This window comes from Neomonachus schauinslandi, chromosome 2, assembly GCF_002201575.2.
Source record: "Neomonachus schauinslandi chromosome 2, ASM220157v2, whole genome shotgun sequence".
Lineage (NCBI taxonomy): Eukaryota > Metazoa > Chordata > Mammalia > Carnivora > Phocidae > Neomonachus > Neomonachus schauinslandi.
In genome coordinates this window covers 149,113,359-149,130,623 of record NC_058404.1, presented here as the reverse complement: position 1 = coordinate 149,130,623, position 17,265 = coordinate 149,113,359, and the positions used below count along the sequence as shown (strand labels likewise).

General features: G+C 34.6%; 1 protein-coding gene across 1 annotated transcript in view; it reads right to left on the bottom strand.

Moving 5' to 3' along the window:
• Window positions 1-17,265, bottom strand: part of UBA6 (ubiquitin like modifier activating enzyme 6) — an 84,635-nt gene that overhangs the window by 53,406 nt on the left and 13,964 nt on the right. Inside the window, exons 3-6 of the mRNA XM_021702236.1 lie at window positions 7,336-7,430; window positions 6,535-6,563; window positions 2,646-2,740; window positions 2,032-2,143 (exon numbers count right to left, since the gene is read on the bottom strand). Of these exons, the coding sequence (XP_021557911.1) occupies window positions 2,032-2,143; window positions 2,646-2,740; window positions 6,535-6,563; window positions 7,336-7,430 (331 nt within the window). The remainder of the gene's footprint in view (window positions 1-2,031; window positions 2,144-2,645; window positions 2,741-6,534; window positions 6,564-7,335; window positions 7,431-17,265) is intronic.

Here is a 17,265-nt window from a genome sequence, read left to right as displayed (position 1 = left end):
CTGGAGGTTAATTCTATTCTTTGTTATATCCACTGACTCTTGATCACACTGCGCTACTTTTTCCTGTCTTGTTATTTTGTATCCTGAACTCATCTTCAAAGGGGCTTTATATACTGGAATATACTATGGCTTTGTTGAAGGTAGATTCCTCTGTATTTGTTTAGTTTGTTTCTTTCTGGCATTCCAGGATATCACCAAATCATTATGCTAGATACCTGAAACTAATATAACATTGTATGTTAATTATACTTCAATAAAAAAATTTAAAAATAAAAGGAAGTCTATTAAACAGTTTGATTTAGGAAGTCTATTACCCATCTTTGTAGAAGATGGATTTCAAGTTATCTAGTCCAGAATGGAAGTCTACACTGCTTTTTAAATTGGTATGATATTAACATTATAATAATAAATATATCTTTTGGTCATCATCCAAGGTTCCTATATAAGAGCTATCAAGGCATCTTTTGTTATAGTATTTAGTTTTGTCCCAAATCCTGAAATAGCTCCAGAGTGATAAAGGTGAAATAACATCTTTTCATAATAAGCCCCTTTCAGCTATACCGGAGTGTAGATTAATGAAATGACTTTTGGAAGCCCCCTAAAGATGGGGGCTGATTATTAGGGGAACCAACCTTGTGATTTGAAGGTCAGAACTTTTAGCCCTATGTCTCAGACCTCCAGGGAGGAGACAGGGGCTGGAGATTTACTTAATCACTAAAGATCAATCATTTAATCAGTTGTGCTTCCATAATGAAGTCTTCATAAAAAATCCCTGAACTAGGGGCTCAGAGAGCTTCCAGATTCATGGAGGTGCTGGGAAGGTGGCATACTTGGAGAGGGCATGGAAGCTGTGTGCCCCTTTCCTCATACATTGCTCTATGCATCTCTTCCATCTGACTGTTCCTGATTTACAGCTTTTTTAATAAACCAATCTGGTAAGTAAACTGTTTTCCTGCATTCTGTGAGCCACTCTGGCAAATTAATTGGACCCTAGGAAGGGGATGTGGGAACCTGTGATTTATATAGCCAGTCCTCAGAAGCATAGAGTAACAACCTGGACTTGTGATTCATGTCAGAAACAGGGCAAAGAAGGGGTTCTTGTGGGAATGAATCCTTAATGTGTGGGATGCGAAGTTATCTTCTCCAGATAGATAGTGTCAAAACAGAATTGAACTGCAGGACACTGAACCTAGGTGTCCAGGGAGTTGCAGAACTGCTTGGCTGGGGGAAAAACCCATACACATATGGTCACACAGTGTCAAAAGTACAGAGTAAAAGTGAAACACAGGAGTGTTTCTACCTAAATGGGCAACATCATAATTTAATCACAGAGAAAATCAGGGTCAACCTAATCACTTTTAAAACATCTAGGTGTTGAGAAGTAGACTGAATGTTGATCTGCATTTTTTATTCCTCTGCAATCGGATTATACATCATCTTTTGCCCATCACCTTAGAAGAGCAGAGTGTACTTTCCTGCTCCTCAACTTTGGGCTTGACCATGTGACTTGCTTTGGCCCATGAAATATTAATGGGAGTAACATGAACGGAAGCTTGAAATGTGTTTAGATAGTTGGACTTGCCCTTTTGCATTTCTTTTATTGCCGTGACACCATGTTCTTGGTGGCCTCCTCATTCTAGAAGAGAGGCATATGGAACAAAACACAGACTCTGCAATTTGCGTTCAGCCTAGAATAGCTGAACTCCAACTGACATGCAGATGCAGGAGAAAGAAATACATGTTGCTAGAAACCACTGAGTTTTGGGTAGTTTTTTATGAACATTACTGTGAAAGTAGCTGGGTTTCCACATGTATATGGTCACTAGTCAAATGTAATGGTTTTGTCAGTAATTCTGAGGCCCTCTCCCTAAAATGGAACATTTGAAAGGTATTACTCCAAAGGAAGTCTTTTAACCTAAAATTTTCTGTTCTGCTCAAGAGACTAGGTTTAATTAATTATATACTACAATAATACTTAAAAATCTGCCTTGTAATCTGTCAATAACATCTAATATAAAATAGAGTACCAACCTGGTATTTATCTAAGAAGGAGAGATCTGTGGTTTCATTTAAAGGAACAGAAGATGATGTGACATGAACGTATGGATTTAGTTCTGCAATATGTTGAAGTACAGCTTCAGCCCTAAAAAAAAAAAGACTTTTACAATTCTTTCGTTCAATAACCCAATCCCTCATACTTGGGACACTTTGACGATACCAGAGAAACCTGAATGTTAGAAAATTTCAATGAAAATTTAACAAACTATACAGGAAGAAAGAAGGTAAGGCTTATCTTTACAGAAAACTATATAATCTTGAGATGTAGTATACTGTCATATATCCATAGTAAGCCATATAATCTCAAAGTGTACCCCTATGGTTCCAAGCTCATTACGTCTTTTAATAATTCAGGATTAATAATGATGTTTAACAATCTTAAATTCATTTCTAGGTAGCAATATGACTATCTTAAAAATTTCACAAATATAAAGAATTAAAAAGTATACGTTAACACTTATTTTCTATGGTGATGTGAATTTATGGTGATGAGTCCACAGTTCTGTTCTGGGCACAGAAAATATTCTAACTAATTGCAAGAGTAAAAAAAAATCCTACAAAAATACATCAAAATATCCTATCTTCACCTGTTTCTCATATTAACAACATCATCTTCACAGAGAAAGAAGTTGGTTCCTAGATCCCATGGTTGGCATTTTTCTGTATCATGAATGGTAAGTGCCTTCGAAAAAGAGAAAAATCTCTGTTAAAGTCAGGAATAAGACAACTATCTCCAATACCATTTATATTGTATCAGAATTATCCTGTGTAATTAGACAATACGAAGTAATTAAAAGCTTAAGAATTGGGAGGGATATAAAGTTGGATTCATTCACAGAAGGTATGACCATATACATCTGGAAACCCAGGAAAATTAATGAAAAAACTACTTTAACCCTTAAGAGAATTTTAATTTAGGAAAGTAGCACGTTATATTAATCAAAATACAAAAAAATCAAAAGAACTCACAAACATTTCCAAATGCTCTACATTCAAAGTAAGATAACAAGATGACTAACCAGAAAGAACATTTTTAACTTATATTAGAGATCTTACAGAAAATGGGGCAAGGTATAGGAACGGGGAGTATACTGAAAAAGAAATGCATATGGTCCTTTAAAGTATTTAAGCAGGTTCAACCCTGTTCAAGAATGGAATACCTTAGCTCATTCATCAGAATGTCATAAATCCAAAAGTTTGATAATATACTCTATTGGTGAATGAGGTGAATCAGGCATTCTATTATTTTTTTTTTTTTCAGGCATTCTATTATTGGTGGGAATGTAGAGTGGAATAACCTCAATGGAAAATAATTTGGCAATCTCTAGCAAAATGTGTTTTATTCTTTGACACAGCAATCCCACTTTTAAGAATCTATCACAAAGACACACTGGGAAAGATACAAAAAGACATTAAGTACAAGAGTATTAACTGTAGCACTATTTTTAATAGAAAAGACCCAAAGATAATAAAAATGTCCACCAATAAGGAACGGGGTAATTATATATGATACATCCATACATGTATATCCATGCAGCTATAAAAAAAGAGTGAAGTATATATATTTATCATTAGGGAGTAATCCCAGGATATGTTGTTAAGTGATAAGGAGCAAGGTGGAGGCAAGTATGGCACTTCATCTAAGAAAGGCATGTGGGATAAATATGTATACATACACATATACAGATTGCATATGTTTATGTATGCATTTGCTTATATTTAAAAACATGAAAAAAAGGTGGGCAATCTAATAAGGGAAGGAGGGAACTGAGTAGAGAGAAGGTAGACTTATCTGAATAAACCTTGCTTTATAATTTCTACTTTGTCTTTTTTTTTTGAGAGAGTGAGAGCATGTGGCTGGGGGCGGGGGGTTGGGGGCGTAGAGGGAGAAGCAGAGAGAGAATCTTAAGCAGGCTCCATGCCCAGCACAGAACCCGGGGTGGGACTTGATCTCACAACCCTGAGATCATGACCTGAGACGAAATCACAAGTTGGGACATTTAACCGACTGAACCACCCAGGCGCCCCTATAATTTCTACTTTGAATCATGTAAGTCTTATAACAGTAAAAGTATGTTAAATTTAAAAAAGTGATCCCTAAAAATTCACTATTACTACTTTCTAAACAGTAGTTAATTTGCCTGCCAAATCTAGATGGGATTTTTCCTAAGGATAAAAAAGAAAATCATAAAGTGATTTCAATAATTATATTGTTATTAAAAATACTGAAATTGTTATGCTGAAGTTATGTCATAAATAGGTATAATATAATATAGGATAAAGCAAATACATAATTAGGTCCATGTCATTAAGACTCAAACCCTTAGAGTAAGACAAGAGATACAAATACAAAATAACAAAATTAAAGAGGTAGATACGCTATCATCCTAAATGTGAAACTCAGAAATTTCAGTGTTCACTCATGATGAATTTTCTAGCTCTGTCCACTGAAAAGACTTTACCATCAGTGACAAAGACTACTAGGGTTGTATCAAAAGGACTCCAGAACTTGATGAAGATCCCAATAAGCAAAGATGAAATGATTTAAGCATCAACGAGAATAATAACTATACTGGATCAAAACAAATCATATATATTCAAATCCACATTGATCATGATGTTCATGTACACACACAGGCCACACAAGTTCACTAGTTACTGTTGGGGGATGATAGGAACTACTGATTTTGAAACCTGGTAAATAAAGGGTGAAAAAAAAAATCAAGTATTTATCCTGCCTTTTATGCATGTACAAACTACACTTTAGTGAAACCAAATATGTGATGAATGGAAAATTGTCTAAAATATTATTCCAGCTAAGAAATCAAAAAGAAATGACAGAATTAGAATATCATTATCCTTAATGAAATAATGAATCTAGGCAATGATCATTAATAGCTAGTAATAATCATAAAAACAAGGCCAGCAGATTATGATTTCCTGATGAGAAAACATAAAATTATCTGTGAAGCAGCAGTGCCAAAACAATCAAATCTGAATTTGAATCTCTGGATAGAACTACCAGTTTACAGGAAATACAAGGGCAGAGGTATATGTGATAAATGACCTGGTTTCATTTACAAGTACATTCTAAGGGGAAAAAAAATCAGGGAAGGGAAATCTGTACATCGAAAGAAATCAAGTTCAGTATATGACTTGACTTGGATCCCGATTAGAATCAAACAGATAAAATTTTCATAAGACAACTGGGAAAATTTGAACTCTAACTAGATATCTGATGATTGAGGTAGGCAAGCTATAATTTAGCCCCAGTGACTCCCAATTCCTGTTTCTCAGGCCTTCGTGTAATTCCCTTTCCTTACATTCATAAACTAGTGAATTGCTTTTACCAAACAAGCATAGATAATGGAATGTCACTTCTGAAATTAGGTTACAAAAGACTGATTTGTTTTGCTAATACATTTCCTTTCTTGTCTTCTTGCTAGCTTACTCTGATGAAGCAGACTGCCATATTGTGAGCTGTCCTATGGAAAGGGTCACATTTCAAGGAACTGAGGGTAACCTCCAACCAAGAGCCAGCAAGGAAATGAAGTAGGAATATGAAGTGGAACAGCCTTGCCAGTGAATCCTGTCAATCACTATGTGAGCAAGCTTGGGAAGCAGATTCTTTCCCTAGCCTGGAGATGACTGCAGCCCTGCCAATATCGTGATTGGAGCCTCATGAGAGATCCTCAAACAGAGGAACCAGCTAAGATGGCCCTGATAAATTTTAAGTTGCTAAGTTTTGGGGTAATTTGTTTTCAGCAATAGCTAACTAAGACAATGCTATTAAGGAATTGGTTACATTTTTAGGTGTGAAAATGGTACTGTGGTTATGCTTTCAAAAGGCACCATTATCGTTTAGAGATATATACTAATATATTTAAGGATGATATAATAGGATGTATACGGGTTTGTTTTAATTAGTTTCAGAGGTAGAATATAGTGATTCATCAGTTGCAAATAATATGCAGTGCTCATTACAGCAAGTGCCCTCCTTAATGCCCATCACATAATTATCCCCCGTTTTCCCCCCTCCAGCAACCTCAGTTTGTTTCACAGAGTTCAGGGTCTCTTATGGTTTGTCTCCTCCTCAATTTTCATCTTATTTTATTTTTCCTTCCCATCCCCTATGTGGATGTCTGAGTTTTATATCAAAATAATTTGGTGGTTGGGCAACAGTGGAGAATGGGAAAGAGGTAACATGGAACAAATTTGTCTATGAGCAGGTAATTGCAGCTGCATGATGGATACATGGGGTTTTGTTAAGACTATTCTACTGTCATATAATTTTGAAATTTTCTGTAATAGTTTTTTAAAAGGAGGAAAATACAGCATTAAAACAATTTTGCTACTAAATGAAGAAGCAGCAATAATTAGGCCAAAGTGTAAACAATATTACCACTAATGATGAGCAAAAAAAAAAAAAAGTTCACAACAAACACTTATTTTAACCAAGGACATTTACTCACTTACCTTAATTCCTGCAAGAACAAGATTCTTTGCTATGAAGGAAAAAGAGAAAGGAATAGCTTAATATTAAGAACATATATTAGACAGTTTTGATGGAGCTTGGTCACATCTCTGACTGGATAATTTTAACTTTTTTACTACCTAAGAAATACAAGTTCCTTAGAAAATGCAGACAAACAAAAAGGAAAAAGTTAAATCTTCTATCATACCACACTGAGGTATAATACACTAAAATTTTAGTGTATTATTTCAGACAGGCTGTTATAAATATATGTGTGTGTGCTCTATCATAATGAATTAAAGATACAGAAATAAAAAAAAACAAAGAGAAATGATCATTAATGGCTATTATCATAACAAAGAGAAGCAAAAGAGTCATTACTGGTTCCTTGTGGAAGAATATTAACAGTATATAGTGTTATAGTGAAATAGTGTTGTCAAGGGGTGCCTGGGTGGCTCAGTTGGTTAAGTGTCTGCCTTTGACTCAGGTCATGATCCCAAGGTCCTGGGACTGAGCCCCAGGTCAGGCTCCTTGCTCAGTGGGGAACCTGCTCCTCCCTCTGCTCCTCCTCCTTGCTCCTGCTTGCTCTCCCTCTCAAATAAATAAGTAAATCATTAAAAAAAAAAAAAAAAAGAAAGAAAGAAAAGAAATAGTGTTGCCAAAAGAATCAAAACTGAATCTTCTCAAGGGTTTGGATCTAACTTCCTTTATAGGAAATAATATATACAAGGGAAAGAAATTAAATTCTTTAACTTACATTGCTCAAAGTGTCATATAAAATTATGAATAAAAATACTACTTACCAATTTCCAAACCAAGACCGCCCATACCACTTAAGAAAACATGGGACTTGGCCATCTTCTGCATTGCTGTGTCTCCAAGAACGTACCTCTGTCGACTATAGGTAAAACACAGTAAAAAACAAATTATTTCACCCAAATTACATATCCTTTAAGGTTGTTTGCAAATGAATAGCCTAGCAACTAGAACCTGCCACAGACCTGTTTTGGATCACTTGCATAGTGTTTAATGTTTCTAAATTAACTGCCAAATATATGACATATTCTGAAAAAACTGAAGATCTGGCACCACCTTCTCGTATAGCAACAAACAGACGGAGTTGAGTAGGAGTTGTCCTGTTTAGATAGGGAGGATTATGTCTCTAGACTTGCCACAGTTCCCATCCTGCTCCTTTCATTTACTACCTCAGGGGCTACTACAGGCATCTGAGTTTGTTATCTCCACTTTAAGCCTTTACTGTAAACAGGATTTCTGAGACAAAAAAATTGGTTCCCTTCTTGGAGTTTAGATGACTTATAGCAGTTTTCTATTATTTTATTTCTTTCTTTTCATAAGTAATATCTATGCCCAACATAGGGCTCACACTCCCGACCTCAAGATCAAGAGTCACATGCTTTATCAATTCAGCCAGCCAGGTGCCCCCAAACATTACTTTAAATATAAATGCTGATAAAGTATATAAGGGATCTTATTAAGCCATCCATATTAATAGCCACAAGGTAGCATCAGAACGGAAATTTCAAAAAATATGTATTGGCTATTTAAAAAAGTCAGATACAATAATAAAGGCAACAGAAAGTTAATTTGAAAGAACAGTGATAAACTTGATGCTATACCAAGTTTTTGAAGATAATGGACATTCCAATGGATTCTTACAAGAATCACTGAAAGATGAGTTAAGTACAGATAACTAAACCCCTTGGTTTACAAGACTTTTTTTTTTTAAAGATTTTTTATTTATTTGCGAGAGAGAGAATGAGAGACAGAGAGCATGAGAGGGAGGAGGGTCAGAGGGAGAAGCAGACTCCCTGCTGAGCAGGAAGCCTGATGTGGGACTCGATCCCGGGACTCCAGGATCATGACCTGAGCCGAAGGCAGTCACTTAACCAACTGAGCCACCCAGGCGCCCGGTTTACAAGACTTTTTTTGGAATTCACAATATACATGCTGGTTTAATATATGTTTGTTTAGTGTATATATATATATAGATGTTTCCTTAATTTCTGTATTTCAGCTATTTATATTCAATTTAAAAGCCTGAAAAGGGTTTTCTTGTCTAGTCAGAAGAAACTTTACAAACATAAGCTATTATTTCCTTCCTTATTCCTTTATTTACTTATTTATTTATTTATTTGATACAGAGAGAGAGAGAGAGAACAAGCAGGGGGAGTGGGAGAGGGAGAAGCAGGCTCCCTGCTGAGCAGGGAGCCGATGCGGGGCTCGATCCCAGGACCTTGGGATCACGACCTGAACCCAAGGCAGATGCTTAACCGACTGAGCCATCGGGCACCCCTCCTTCCTTATTCCTGCAAAATATAATAAAACCTAGACTTTTCTTTTTAAATCAGTATTTACCATTTCTTTTTCAGAGATCCAAACCATCCATTTATTCATCAAAAATTTGCTGAACATCTACTATGGTATGTATAGAATTGTGTATTATATAGTCTTGCCATCCTTATTTGTGTAACCCTAAGCAATATATTTAAGTTTTGTCTGTTTTGGAACTTTATATAAATGGAATCATTTTGAATATTGTCTTCTGTGTCATGCCTCTTTTGAATAATATTGTATTTATGAGATTTATTTATTATCAATGCATGTGGTTATTCATTAATTTTCAGTTCTGTTTTATTCTATTGTACTGTACTATTCTATTGTAATAACATACCATAATTTAACTATTCTATAGTTTTGTAGCATAGCTTTTTTTTTTTAAGTTTATTTATTTATTTAGTAATCTCTATACTCAATGTGGGGCTCAAACTCAAAACCCTGAGATCAAGAGTCGCATGCTCGTCTGACTGAGCCAGCGAGGCACCCCTGCTATTCTATAGCTTTGGACAGTTACTTATAGTGAGACTATGAGCATTCTTAGATATGTCTCATGATACACATGTGTATGTAGCAGTTTCTACAGATCTATTTATAGCATAATATATCTAGGAGAAGAAATGCAGGGATAACTTTATTAGATAATGCCAAACTTTTTTTCTGAAGTGTACCAAATAACTCTCCTCCTGCAGTATATCAAAGTCCCTGTAGTTTCACATCTTTAATGTGTAGGAAAAGTTAACAGCAGGGCTGGTCATTGGCCTGCTTACAAGGCTAGCCTTGGCTGGTGTCTTCTATTTTCTTTTTTCCTAATTTCCTGAAATAAAAACTTTAATTAGTTTTCAGGTTTTCTTTTCTAAAATACACATGTAAAACTTGAACTGATCTTAAACAGCATCCTAAGTTTTGATACACAGTACTTCATTATTATTTTCCAGTTTTAATTATGATTCTTTTTTGACTTCTGGGTTAATCTGAAGTGTATTTTTAAGCTTCTAATTTCATGGGGAATATTCTAGCTATCTTTTGGGTTAGTTACTTCTAGCCTAAATGCATTGTGAATAGATCTATATGATTTCATTTTTTAATATTTGAGAATTTGCAAATGTTGCAAATATTCCATGGGCTCTTAAAACAGAATGTACTCAACAGTTGGTTAGATATTCTTTATATATACAATTATATTAATTTTAATAACCATGTTGATGAATTCTATACCCACTCTGATTTTTTTGTCTGCTTGTTCTCTTGATTACTAAAAGCAATATTTAAACCCCTTCACTAATACAATGGTAAATTTGTCTGTTCTTGTATATCAGTACCTTAACAGTGCTGACATGTAATAACTGCTAACACTGAGTGTTTATTATGCACCACATATTGTTTTAGTGTTTTACTTGTATTAACTCATTTAATCCTCACAAAATTCTACAAGTTCTATTATTACTATTCCATTTTTACGGAAAGGAAAACTTGAACACAGAGAAATTAAATAATTTATAAATAGTGGAGGTAATACTCAATTCAGGCAGTCTGGCCTTAGCATCCATACTTTTTAAAAATTAAATGCTTTTTTTTTTTTTTAGATTTTATTTATTTATTTGAGAGAGAGAGAGCACAAGCAGGGGGAGTGGAAGAGTGAGGAGCAGGCTCCCAGCTGAGCAGGGAGCCCGATGTGGGGCTTGATCCCTGGACGCTGGGTTCATGACCTGAGCTGAGGGCAGCCACTAAACCAAGTGAGCCACCCACGTGCCCCAGCATCCATACTCTTACCCACTATGCTACAATGCATGTAGATTAAGAAAGTCAAATCATTCTAATAAAGTTTATTGGAGGAATAAAAAAAAAGAAAAATCAGTTCCCTGACCTAACTCTTCCCTACCCAGATTCCTATACACCAAAGGCAACCACTCTTAATTCTTCCAGTTGTTTCTTCTAATATTTACCCCCTTTTTTCCAGTAATATGTTTATACTTTTATTTCTTGAATTTTCAGTTTTATATATAACCTATTAACTTCCTACTAACATGAAAAGTCTTTCTGAAATACAAATCTGGTCAAATCATTCCCCTGCTTTAAAAACTCCAATGGTTTCCTATTTCCCTTATGATACAGTCTAGATTCTAATATTAGTCACAAGGCCGTTCATAAGCTAGTCTCTGCTTGCCTCTCTAGTCTCATCTTTTGTCACTCCTCCATCAAACTCCATGTTCCAAGTGGACTAAAGGTTTTCAGTTCCTCAAACATGGTGTGTTGTCTTTGGCCATTAGATATTTTTCTGGAGTATTCCTCCCCTCAATATTTTCTGCCTGAAAAACTTGTACTCATCCTCCAGTCTCAGCTTATACATTACTTTCCCCCTTGATATGTCTCCCAACACCTAAACTTACTCAAGACAGTGCTGGATCATCTTTTATGTACATCCATAACATCCTACATTTGAGCTATTACAACATTTATCACAATGTGTTTTTGCTATTTGTCTATTTTTCCTAGGAGGTTGTAGATTCCTTAAGGCAGGGCCTTTGCTTTATTTACTATTGTATTCTCAGTGATTAACATGGGCCTGCCACGTAATAGACACAAAAAAACAACTTGCTAAATTAATGAAATGAATTGGCACAGAAGAATAAAAACAACACGTTTATGTTCTACCTAGCAGAGGACTTAAGTCCTTCTTCCTATGTTCAGAGTCACAGGAACTATGTTAAAAAAATGTATTTCATCTCAGACTTGTTTTCATGAATTATTTTGAAGATTACTTAGGTAAATAATGAATAGCCATGACACAAATTTGGTTAAAAATGACAAAGAACTTAAGGACAAAAGGATAAAACAAAGATATATGAATCAAAGTTTTCCAAAGAATCATAAAATCTCAGACAGATTCTCAGCAGTTACCTAAATTATCTACCTTTTCAATGTTTGGCCACCAAGGGAAAGGGTACTAATTAAGTACCTACTTTGTGCTAGGCAATGTCCGGTACTCTGATAGTGACACTTAAATTCTATGAAGTTCATATTGTTAGTAAGTAGTAAAGATGGGATTTAAAGAGCCTAGAGTATAACCTCAAGCCCAGCATTGTTATATTACAGCTTACTCTATAAAGCAGATACTCAAAATATCAGTGAAGTATCCAGTGGAAAGAAATTACCAAGGTTATCTACTCTACTTTTAGAGAGCCCTATTCATTAAAGATTCTCTGTTTCCTGAAGGTATGGTATCTCCCTACACTTTTCATCCACTAGTCCTAATTTTCCCTCCTTGGGGCCATAGGGAACTCATCTAATCCCTCTTTGATGTGACAGCCCTCCAAACATTTGAAGATGGTATTCAGGTTCCAGAGCCTTCTCTCTCCAGGTCTAACAAAGCTTAAAAGCAAGCTTTGAAAAAATAAAACTGTTTTCAAGTAATTTAACTGTGTCTCTCAACAAAGCTCAAGAATATTTAAAGGAATTCAAAATGATACAGCACCCAAAAAGGTAAACTTCACAATGTCTGGCATATATTAAAAAATTACCAGGTATGCAAATAAGTGGAGAAATACAATTCATAATGAATAGAAAAACTGACAATAGAACAGACTTAGACTATAAACTTTATATACAAATATGCTGAAATAATTATAAATATAATCCATATGCTCAAGAAGGTAGAGGAAAGCTTGAGCAGCAAAACTTGTAGAGATAAAAACCATAATATCGAAGATGAAAAAATATACTGGATGGAATTAATAGACAACTCTGCAGAAGTGAACTTGAAGATACAGCAACAGAAACTTTCCAAAATGAAACACAGAGATTGAATAAAAACCCAAAAAGCCCAGAGCATAAATGAGTTGTGGAACAACAACAATTAGAATCCCTGAAAGAGACTGGAGAAAAAGAGATAAAAATATATTTAAAGATCTAATGGCTAAAATTTTTCCAGGAATACAATCAATCAACTCACAGACCACAATGTGAACAAATCGAAAAATAAGAAATATGAAGGAAACTACACCAAGGCATATCACAATTGTTTAAACCAGGGTGAAGAGATAATATTAAAAGCAATCAGTTTATAGGGCATATTATTTACAGACAAAAGATAAGAATGACAGTTGACTTTCTCCCAGGAAGCACTACAGATCAGAAACGGTGGCCCAACATTTCAAAAGCACTGAAAGGAAAAAAACTGCCAATGTGGAATTCTGTACTCAATTTCAAAAAAGAAAGTAGAGAGTTTTTTAGACATACAAGAACTGAAAGAATTCAATGCTGACAGACCTTCACAATAAGAAATGTTACACAAAATCCTCAGGGAGATGGAAAATGATACTAGATGGAAATCTTAACTTACACAAAGGAATAGAGAATACCACAAATGACAAATATATGGATAAATACAAAAATCCTTTCTTGTTATTTAAAAATTCTCTTTTAAAGAGTTGACTATTTAAGCCCAAAACAATAATGAATTGCAAATTTGTAACATGTAGAAGTAAAATATAAGACAACAATGAGTGAAATCCTGGGATACAAGAAATGGAATTATATTGTTATTACATCCCCATACCATACAGGAAGTGACAGATTATTTTAACATACACTGTAATATATTAAAAATATATGCTACATACCATAAAGTAATCACAAAACAAAGCATAAGTATATAATATGCCAACAAAGGAGATGAAATATAATAAAAAATGCTCAACTATTAAAAAAAAAACACAGGAAATAAAGGAAAACCAGTAAGAGATCAGACAATTAGAAAGCAAAATGGTATCACTGTTTCACATTAAATGTAAATCGTCTAAACACTCCAATTAAAAGACAAAGATTGGCAGACTGAATAAAAGAAAAACCCAACTATATTCTATTTACAAGGAGCTAAAATTTAAATACACAAATAAGAGTAAATGAGTGTAAAAAGATAAACCATGCTACCAATAACAAAGAGAAAACTGGAGTGGCTCTATTAATATTAGACAAATAGATTTCAGAACAAAGAAAACTACCAGGATAAAGAGGGCCATTTCAAAATGATAAAGGGTCAGTACATCAAGAGGACATAACAATTCTCAAAGTTTATGCACTAATAACAGAGGCTCAAACTATACAAAGCAAAAACTGACAGAACTGAAATGAGAAATGTTCAAACACAAAATGAAAGACAACATCCCTTTCTCAATAATTGGTATAAAGACTAGACAGAAAATCAATTATGATATAGAATACCTGAAAAACACTATCAATCAATTTGACATTGATAGGACAATCCAACAAACAACAGAACACACATTTTTTCAAATGCACATAGAACAATGACAAAATAGACCATATTCTATAGCAAAACATTAAAAAAAAAAAATGAAGTCATGCAAAGCTTATCCACTGATACCAATGGAACTGAATTAGAGATTAACAACAGAAAGATCTCTGAAAAATCTCTCAATATTTGGAAGCCAAATAATACACTTTTAAATGACCTGAGTCAAAAAAAAAAATCAAAAAAAGTTCATAAAGTTTTCTGAAATGAATGAAAATGAAGACATACCTGTGAGACACATAGACTGCAGTGTTTAGAGGGACATTTTTAGCATGAAATGGACCTATTACTAAAGAATAAAGATCTCAAAAATTGATCATCTCAACTTCCACTTTAAGAAATTAGAAAAAGAACATCACACCAGCAATAGAAAGGATAGAAACCATTATGATCATTTCAATAGATGCAGAAAAAGCATTTGACAAAGTACAACATCCATTCACGATTAAAACTCTCAACAAAGTAGGTTTAGAGAGGAACGTATCTCAACATAATAAAGACCTTATATGAAAAACCCATAGCGAACATCATACCTGAAGGGAAAAAACTGAGCTTTTCCCCTAAGGTCAGGAATAAGACAAACATATCCACTCTCACCACTTTTATTCAAACAAAGTACTAAAAGTGCTAGCCACAGCAATCAGAGAACAAAACGAAATAAAAGGCATCCAAATTGGTAAGAATTGGTAAGAAGTAAAACTTCCACTATTTGCAGATGATACGATACTATATATAGAAAACCCTAAAGACTCCACCAAAAAACTAGAACTGATACATGAATTCAGTAAAGTTGCAAGATACAAAATCAGCATACAGAAATCTGCTGCATTTCTATATACTAATAATCAAGCAGAAAAAAGAGAAATTAAGAAAAAAAATCCCACTTATAACTGCACCAAGAATAATAAAATATTTAGGAATAAACTTAACCAAAGAAGTGAAAGACCTGTACTCTGACAAGTATAAAACACTGATGAAATAAATTGAAATTAAAGACATTTCATGCTCATGGATTGACAGAACAAATACTGTTAAAATATCTACACTACCAAAGCAATCTACAGATTTAGATTCCCTATCAAAATACCAACAGCATTTTTCACAGAACTACAACAAACAATCCTAAAATTTGTATGGAACCACAAAAGACTCCCAATAGCCAAAGCAATCTTGAAAAAGAAAAACAAAACTGGAGGTATCACAATTCCAGACTTCAAGTTATATTATGAAGCTGTAGTAATCAAAACTGTATGGTACTGGCACAAAAATTAAAACATAAATCAATGAAATAGAATAGAAAACCCAGAAATGACCTCACAATTATATGGTCAGTTAATCGTCAACAAAGGAGAAAAGAATATCCAATGGGAAAAAGACAACAAATAGTGCTGGGAAAACTGGACAGCAACATGCAAAAGAATGAAACTGGACCACTTTCTTACACCAAACACAAAAATAAATTCAAAATGGATAAAAGACCTGAAACCATAAAAATCCTAGAAGAGAACACAGGCAGTAATGTCTCTGACACTGCCCATAGGAACATTGTTTCCAGATATGTCTCCTGAGGCAAGGGATATAAAAACAAACATAAACTCTTGGAACTACAACAAAATAAAAAGCTTCTGCACAGTGAAGGAAATAATGAACAAAACTAAAAAGCAACCTACTGAGTGGGACAAGATATTTGCAAATTACATATCTGATAAAGGGCTAGTATACAAAATATAGAAAGAACTTATACAACTTGGGGCGCCTGGGTGGCTCAGCCGTTAAGCGTCTGCCTTCGGCTCAGGTCGTGATCCCAGGGTCCTGGGATCGAGCCCTGCATCAGGCTCCCTGCTCCGCGGGAAGCCTGCTTCTCCCTCTCCCACTCCCCTTGCTTGTGTTCCGAACCTCTCTCACTGTGTCTCTCTCTGTCAAATAAATAAAAAAAAATCTTTAAAAAAAAAAAGAACTTATACAACTCAACACCCCCAAACCCCCAAATAATCGAATTTAAAAATGGTCAGAGGACACAAACAAACTTTTCTCCAAAGACAACATATAGATGGCTAACAGACACACAAAAAGTAGCTTAACATCACTCATCGTCAGGGAAATGCAAATCAAAACTACAAGGACAGATCACCTCACACCTGTCAGAATATCTAAAGTCAAAAACACAAGAAACAAGTGTTGGTGAGGATGTGGAGAAAAAGGAACCCTCAGGCACTGTTTGTGGGAGTACAAGCTGGTGCAACCACTGTGGAAAACAATATGGAGGTTCCTCAGAAAGTTAAAAACAACTATCCACTAACTATCCACTAATCGAACTACTGGTTATTTACCCATAAAATACAAAAACACTAATTCAAAGGGATACATGCACCTGTTTCTTGCAGCATTATTTACAACAGCCAAATTATGGAAGCAGCCCAACTGTCCATTGATAAATGAATGGATAAAGAAGATGAGGTACATATATAAAATGGGATATCATTTAGCCACAAAAAATCATGCCATTTCCTACAACATGGATGGAGCTAGAGAGTATAAGGATAAGCAGACTAAGACAGAGAAAGGCAAATACCATATGATTTCACTCAAGTGGAATTTAAGAAACAACAAACTTAAGGGAAAAAAAAGGAGACAAACAGACTATAGAGAACAAACTGATGGTTACCAGAGGGAGGGTGTTGGGGGTGGGGAGATGGGTGAAATAGGTGATAGGTATTAAAGAGTATACTTATTCTGATGAGCACTGAATAATGTATAGAATTACTGAATCACTATACTGTACACCTAAATTAATATAACACTGTTATACGGGAATTTAAATAAAAAAACTTAATTAAAAAAGAAAAGCAAATTAATATCAAAGTAAGCAGAAGAAAAATCCCAAAAAGAAAGGAAATCACTGAGATATAAAACAGAAAAATAATATGGAAAATCAATTAAACTAAAAGCTGGTTCTTTGAGATTAAAATAAAATCAATAAACCTCTAGCCAGAACGATCAGGAAAAAAGAAAAATTACCAGTGAGAGAAATGAGTGAAGGAACATCATTTCAGATTCTACAGAC